Here is an 8,578-nt window from a genome sequence, read left to right as displayed (position 1 = left end):
TGAAACTGCCAATTTTCATATATCTTTACAGTAGTATACATTCCTAGTCTCAACACAGAATCGGACAAACAAAGACAGGGCACCTTACCTCTACCTTTGCGGGATAAAGAGGTTGTCTCTCATAGTTAATACTAGTTAGTAGTCATACATCATTATAATTTCAAATATGCAAACAGAGTCAAGTATAACAAATAGATGTGTAGTAGTACTACTATTTGTCATAGCACCACAAAAGATGATGGTGTAAAGGATCCCAAAGATTAACAAAACGAAGCACTTTCAAATTTCAATTGCAAAAATACCAATACATACTACATTGACACGAGAAGACATACATACCTTCTATTTAATACAGCCAACTTTCTTATGCTGGGGCGTCCGATTCTGGACCTCCCTGCTGTAGTACTACATTGGATCCCCATATACGTTGAGTGGAACAGAAAGCTATTCGTCTTAACAAAAAACGAAGACTAACAACCAAAACATAAACCCAAACCCGAACACCTTGACTCTGCTAGACCCAGACAGTTCAACCCTCACATCATCCACAACAGGTCCACAAAGAGAGCTCATATCATCACTTCTTGTATTGTAATAGATACTATAGAACGCTATACGTGTCCTGTCCGCCTTGGCCGTGAAATTCAGGTTAGCATTCTGAAATGAAGAATTGAAATTGGGAGTGTAATGTATGTTTTGGGCTTGATCACCAGCAAAGGCCATGATTGCAAGTGGTTCCTTGCATGAATCCCCTGCATGGCCAAACAAAAATGTCAATCGGTATGGCTTGTTAGGCTTGGTTTCAACCATCTGCGATATAATGCCTTCTTTTCCTGAAAGCAATTCTATTGCTCTCTTCCCTTCTGGAACTGTGAAGTGATATGTATCGATGTATCGAACTGCTCGATTTGACTCAACTATCCAACCAGGGAGCGATGACGTTTCCTCGTCTAGGTTAGTCGGGAGAAGAACACCGAGAGAAGCATTCCTAAACATCCATGGACCTTCTTCAAAGTCTCCATTAACTACGGCATTACCTGTTCCAATAACCAAATTAAATAACAATTACTAGCTTTTATACGTATGTTTCAAATCAAACTATATCCCATAAATTAAAACGAAATACAGTAAATATTTGACCAAAACAGGCTGGAAGTGGGAAAATAGAAATGACCTTACCTTTTGATTTATCTGGAACGAAAAGCTTCTTGATAGCAATATCATCAATAATGGGTCCACAAGTGGGGTCATCTTCCATGCCAGGATTTGTAAAAACGACCCGCACATCATCTTCTTCAGCCTGAAAGGCCCACGCGTAAGAATCCCAGCCCTGAACACTATACAGAGTCTGAAGATCAATGGTCTGTGAGGCAGGAGGAACTGAAACGTTGAGTGACTCTAGCTGAGCGCAAGTGCGAGCCGCGCTGAAAGTGATCGAGTAAATGGAACCTTTCTCTACTTTGAGCTCTTGGCTTATCTCGGCGTCGTTTCCAAGCCGAACTGCGTGTCTACCTTGTGGTACGATGAGGATCATTCCACCCTGTTTTTGCCCGGATTCTACTAACTCTACGGTGCCGTTTGATTTCCAGCTGGGGATTTCAGATGGACCGTCGGAGAATCCATCGCCGGAAGAGAAACCACCTGACGGCGGGGTCTCAAAATTACCGTTAACTAACGGACCTGCAAAATGTAAAGTTGGATTGAAAATTAACGATGTGCTACAAATTATAGAAACACACACTTTAACTAAGCAATTTAATTAACAACCCTTTCACACAGCCAATAATTTTCTTTCGAAAATCTTTCAAAAAATATATATATTGATCTTAAATAACAGTAAAAACTGAGTATCGCCTATCCTAATTGTTTGTTTCACTTCGGTTGTTTATTTTATGGAATCAGGAGCTAATTTTTAGAATTGATTTTTTAAAATAACGTGTCTAAATTAATGCATAGTATTTATATTAATTTTATGAGATATCTATTACATCACGCTAGCAATTAAAATTTTATTCACCTAACATTAGAATATATGAAAAAAATTATCTAAGATTTTATCTGAATTTAAAAGTGAGACATGAATATGTGAATTTCATAAGATAGGTTTTAGAAAAGATTTAAACTAAACGTCCATTGTCTTAAATAATAAAAAAGTAGAACTAAAAGCACCAAATATCAGGATAGGAAAACTATATGAAATAGCAAATAATTAATTTAAATTAAATACTATAATCATAATTTTTTTATTTGTAATTTCCAACGGACATTTCATGTTTTATGTCATTCCACTTGTATACCGAAACAAACAACTAAATTGAATTATACAAATGCAACATAATCATGATTTTTACAGGGTGTCGCAATAACAACTCAGGACGATCAACATCAACAAAATGATTAGTGATACTTAATTACAACTAAATGTTATATTAGTACTATTTACTTAAATACCGTGAGTACTATTTTTTTATTTGCTAATATGTTGCTCTGGTACTTACCAAATTAATTTTGTTTCAGACAGAGATAACAAAATATAACTACAAATATATTATTTGTGATTAAATGTTCATACCAATTTGAGTCTCAAAGCTTAAAATTAGCATACATTTGAAGCTTAAAATGAAGATACAAGATATTATTTACCAGATCTCATACCAAACAGAGGTAAGTTGAAAAAAAAGTAGGTTCTCAAAGTGAAAAATTGAAAGAGAATAGAAGAAAGCTAACCATCTTGTACTTGTCCAGCGGCAGAGCAAGCAAGAAGCAGAAGAAATGCAGTGACCCATTTGAATTTTGTTGAGCTTGAAGCTATTTCCATGGCGACAAAGAATAAATTCCCTTTTTTTTTCTATTCTAACAACACTCTGCTTTGAGTGAAGAAGAAAAGGGGCAACAGCAAAATGTCCTTTTTATCCAAGATTCACGCTCTTTTTTTCTTTTTCATTTTTTATTTTTTTTGTGGGGGCCTCTTGCTCTTTTTTTTTTTTTTCAATTTTCTTTTATCCTTTTTCTTTTTTTGTCTATTTAGTTTTCTCCACCGATAGTAAAAAATTGTTATTAAAGATACATAATTTAATTAAGAACAAAACTTTAAGGTAGTGTGAAGAAAAAAAAATCCTCACTTTAATTTGTATGGTGATTTTTTAGTAGAAGTAAAATTCTATGATCACAGTTTGATTTAATTGTAACATGTAGCAAATTGTTGTTATTAGTCTCTCTCCTTACATTTCTCGCTCGCTGCTTACCTGATCTCACTTTATAGTTTTTCTTTCGTCTCTCTCACTTTATACAAATACAAATGTATAAATTATTTTTGTGTTATATTAAGTGATAGAGAATTGTAAATATATATATCTTTTCATTCGTCTCTGTCAGCAGGGAATCTCGCTCGTCTCCTTCTCAGATCTCGCTCGTCACACTCCCTTGCCTCTCTCACTTTATACAAACACAAATATATTGATTGTGTTTGTGTTCGTATAAATCGAGAAAAAAATTGTACATATAAATATGTATATTTTCGTCTTATACACTTATAAGTATACAAATACAGATCATTTTTATAGAAACGAGAGGCCTGCCAGCGGTTTATGCAAATATGATGCTTCTGTCAGCGATTTATACAAATATAATGCTCCAAACGCAATTATACAGACTATAGTTATAGCACACAAACATTTTTATGTTTGCTAAATCTAAAATTCGCTCTTTTTTAATAGCTTAAACAAAAAAATGGTAAACATATATCAAATAATGTGTTGTAGTTGATAATAGTGTTGATACTTTAATTAGAGATCTTAAATTCGAGCCTTGAAAATAAAAATGATTCGTAGAAGCACTTTTTTTTGAATAAGACAATTTGAATAAAAAAAACTTCAATATGTATATACCAACTTCAAATTTTTTTAAAAAAATGAAGAAAACATTATTAAATATATCTATGATGGAGCATCATATTTTAAGTTTCTTTTATAATCTTTTGATTGGTATTGAAGGGGCTAGGGTTTATTGAGGTCGACTTTAAACAGCTAGAGCTAATTTGCTTTTAGGAGTAACTTTTTCTTTTGTTGATCAATGAATGATGAAGCACATATGCTTTTCCTAGTAAAATAATAAGAAAAGGTGTTTCTTAAGAGAGACTTTGCTAAATTAAGATTCTTCTAATTTCATATTACAATATTTTTTTGTTAAGTACATATATATTATTCTTTTGGTTTTTATCTATTAGAGAATAATCTTTTATCAAAGATTGTGTTGGTTTTTTTAACAAAACTTTGATTCAAGAAACCAAAAATAAATAAATTGTCTTGTTGTGAGACAAACTTTGGCCTACCATGCTCCTCTTGATCCCACTATCAATGCCAATTTCAGTTGATAATACAAGTCAAAAACAGGAGTGAAATTAGGATCCATTTGGATATATGATTGGAAGATGATATTTTATTTCAATATGTAATTTAAATTTGTTAACATATTTTTATATAAATTAAAGAAATCAATTTTTATTTAATTGTATCGAATGAATAAATCATGAATTAAAAAGCGTTTTGAGATATCACAGGATAACGCTTTAATAAATAATAAAGAAATATTTGTGATCATGAGTCTTTAGTATATCATTTCATAAGATATTAATAATCTATTTACGTTGAGCATGAGTTTTCTTATTTATAAAAAAAATATTTTTATAAAATTTAAATATATGAGCCGAGTGTTACATTTTTAAAAGATCAAATTTTACTTTTGAAGAATTTGAAATTTGAAATTAAAGTTTGAATTTTGTGCAAAATTTATAAACAATATTCATTTCAGATTGAAATTGAGATTAATGTATCAAATCCTTTGCCCAAACACCTAGTTAAAGGTTATTTTTTTGTCTTCCACTTAGTGATTTATATATTTACAATGAAACTAATTTAAATTTACATTAAAAATCTCATTAAAAATATTTTATTTTAAAGACTTGAATCAAAACTCAGTAATTAAACTAAGATTTTTATTACGAGATAAATAGACAAAATAAATAAATAAAAAACATCAATATCTACTTTAATAACTTTAACCTTATAGAGAGATTTATTAAATAAAAAATAAAAAGTTCACCACCCCTTAGACATCAAACTTATCATCAACACATACTAAATAGCTAATTGTAGAATCTCAATATATTTAGTCTCAAAATGTATCACTACAAAAGTAGAATTTTAAAAAATGTTTCAAGTTTCTACCCTTTCACATCAAGCTCCTATTTCATTCCCCATTTCATAATTTTGTCTAGCTCATCTAAAAATTTATTTAGAATTTTTATATTTAAGTATTGAACATGAATTTTTTTTTGGCCATAATACACTCTAAAAATAGGATAATGCATGGTTATGGTTAAGAAATCAAACTGAATTACAATTTGAATCAAATTAATATTTGATTTGCTTAGGTTTAATTTTAAATTTTGAAAATTGATATTATATGAGTTTTGATTTTACTAAAAAACAATCACAAAAAATAACCAAATCAAACTGAAAAATTAAATATAATTATTTTACTAAATTTTAATCAACTTAAGTTTTAACTTACCATTTTTTCAAGCTCAACATTTAAATTTTAGCCTAACTATTACAACCTAAGTCTCAAGTCCGTTGAAATCTATTATTTTTGTCTTTACCCTACTCTACCTCGTATAAGATAATCACAATTTCTCTTAATTGAATTACTTTCTTCGTGTAATAATAACTCTAGCATTGCTTAATTAAACCAATGTTAACTAATAGCTTTCCTCCGAATTATTTACTAAGTTTTTGTGTCTATCGAAATACATATGTCCTAAAAAGATATTATTTTCAAGCATAAAAAAATAAAACCAAACCGGTAGTGACTAAATTGATAGTTATTTTTTCATTTCATTTAATTTTTAAAATTTTTATTTTATTTTTATCAATAATCCAAATGAATTTAAATAAATAAAAAAAATGTAAGAGATATAAGGGTTTGTGTTACCCACTTCATATAAAGAAAGCATAAAGTACATTCCGCGTTTTTTGATTTTTGTGTTTCACTTTCTCACCTTTAGTGGGACCCACAACACACGGTGGGGTCACCGCCGAATTTTAGAAATTTGCGAAAACTTCAATTATTAATTTCTCATGATTTGGTTAATGAGTTAAATTTTGGGGATTTTTTATGTTAAAAAATCGTAATTAGGGGAATATTAGCACAGAAATCGAGGTAATGGCGGGAAATACTCTATAATGTCAATAGCAGTCAAAGTTGTTCTACTTTATAGTACAACAAGAAGACTTTTAAGATTCGTAGATTAAAATTATTTGAGATGATATTAAATTAAAATAAGATAAAATAAATTTTAATTATTTTAATTGAAAGTATGATTAAAATTTTAGAGGCAGAAGTATTCATTATACCTAAGTTTATTGTGAATTATTAATTTATTTTGATATAATTGATAATTATAAAAAATATTTTCTTATCTGATTAATTAAATTTAAATATTTTTCATCTTGTCACACGAGTTAAATACACTCCTAAAATTTCATTAAGTTTTTAAACTGTTTTTAATTTTTGTAGATTTTTATTAAGAGTGTTAAAGAATGACAAAAGTCTCACATCGATACTTAATGAGATGGTGAACTTATTCTAAGGCTTGAACAATCTTCCTCTATTTGAGCTAACTTTTGGGGTATGAGTTAGTGAGTTAGGCCTAAAACCTAATTTAATGTGGTATCTACCCGTCTCACCCTGTCACGACCCAAAACCGGGCCGCGACTGGCACCCACACTTACCCTCCTGTGTGAGCGAACCAACCAATCTAAACCATAACATTTCAATATAATATCAACAGGAAGTAATGCGGAAGACTTAAACTCATTAATAAAATCAATAACTATTACTATCCCCAAAATCTGGAAGTCATCATCACAAGAACATCTATGATCAAATTACTAAACTAAGAGTATTCTAATAAGCTAAAAATACATAAAGCTAGTCCATGCCGGAACTTCAAGGCATCAAGACATGAGAAGAAGATCCAGTCCAAGCTAGAAGCGTTAGCTCACCCTGAAGATCCGGTGTGACGAAGACTGGCTAGAATTACTGTTGAGTTGAAGACGACGGCACGTTTGCTGCACTCCACAAATAACAAAGAAGAAAACATAAAAGTAGGGGGTCAGTACAAACACGGGTACTGAGTAGATATCATCGGCCAACTCAAAATAGAAATCAATATATACCAAGTAATATCATAAAATCAACTATGATACTCAACATGTAGCAACAACAAGCACTATATCATTAACAATTACCGTCAAATTCACACATGAGGACTCAAGCCTCAATACCATACTCATTTGGGAACCATGTTCATTAGATTGAGTATATTAATATCTTTCAAGATTCATTATCTTTATTTCTCTTGTGTCAGTACGTGACACTCCGCTCCCTCATATTCATTAATCCTCTTGTGTCGGTACGTGACACTCCGATCCTCTAAATTTACGTGTCGGTTCGTGACACCCGATCTCCTAAATCTACGTGTCGGTTCGTGACACCCGATCCCCTAATTCTACGTGTCGATTCGTGACACCCGATCCCCTAATTCTACGTGTCGGTTCGTGACACCCGATCCCCTAATTCTACGTGTCGGTTCATGACACCCGATCCCCTAATACTACGTGTCGGTTCGTGACACCCGATCCCCTAACACTACGTGTCGGTTCGTGACACCCGATCCCCTAATTCTACGTGTCGGTTCGTGACACCCGATCCCCTAATACTACGTGTCGGTTCGTGACACCCGATCCCCTAATACTACGTGTCGGTTCGTGACACCCGATCCCCTAATATCCTTCTATCAATTCATCAAGCCTTCTTTCTTACCAAGGCATCATCAATCCCATTATTTTAGTTCATCACGCCTTCTTTTATACCAAGGTCTCATTATTAACAAAGAGATTAGGATTTTGCAAGATTTGGGATTCAATAATTTTGTCATGCTTATATAATCATAATTATATAATTACATTCATGCAAGCATACAATTAAACACATAGCAGGGTTTACAATATTATCAATACATATTATTCGCTATTAAGAGTTTACTACGAATATCGTAAGAGAAACCATAACCTACCTCCACCGAAGATTTTGTGATCAAGCAAGCAATTCCTCAAGATCTTTGCTATCCTCTTCGTTTCCCTTTTTCTCTCGTTCGATCCCCTCTCTTTTCTTTTTGTTCTTTCTATTTTTCTTATTCAAACCCTCTTTCTTTTACCCTAATTAACATGTAATTAAGTGTAAAAGATGACAATAATAACCCACAATTTAACTCAAGGTTACCTCTTTTATCCCCCAAGAAATTGAGTTATTAATATAAACCCACGAAATATGTAATTATAGCAGGAATAGTCCAAAACGCCCCTTTAAAACTTAAACAGAAATCCGACTCCGACTGGGATTACGCAACCTGTGACGGGCCATCGTGCCTGCGACGGTCCGTCCTGCTGCCCCGTCACAGAGTTCAGAGACTCAATTTCTCTGAAGAGTCTGTGACGGTCCGTCACACCTGTGATGG

The 8,578-nt window shown here is 32.1% G+C and overlaps 1 protein-coding gene across 1 annotated transcript; it reads right to left on the bottom strand.

Moving 5' to 3' along the window:
• Positions 1–202: 202 nt before the first annotated feature.
• Positions 203–2,875, bottom strand: LOC101246207 (carbohydrate binding domain-containing protein). The gene is made up of 3 exons (NM_001329215.1): positions 2,728–2,875; positions 1,180–1,680; positions 203–1,037 (listed from the first exon to the last, which is right to left on the bottom strand). Exons 1-3 carry the CDS (start codon positions 2,816–2,818, stop codon positions 454–456), a joined length of 1,176 nt encoding a protein of 391 aa, NP_001316144.1. The 5' UTR covers positions 2,819–2,875; the 3' UTR covers positions 203–453.
• Between the last annotated feature and the right edge of the window lie 5,703 nt (positions 2,876–8,578).

Source organism: Solanum lycopersicum, chromosome 2, assembly GCF_036512215.1.
Source record: "Solanum lycopersicum chromosome 2, SLM_r2.1".
In the NCBI taxonomy this organism is placed as follows: Eukaryota; Viridiplantae; Streptophyta; class Magnoliopsida; order Solanales; family Solanaceae; genus Solanum; species Solanum lycopersicum.
This window is presented reverse-complemented; position numbering and strand designations above follow the sequence as displayed.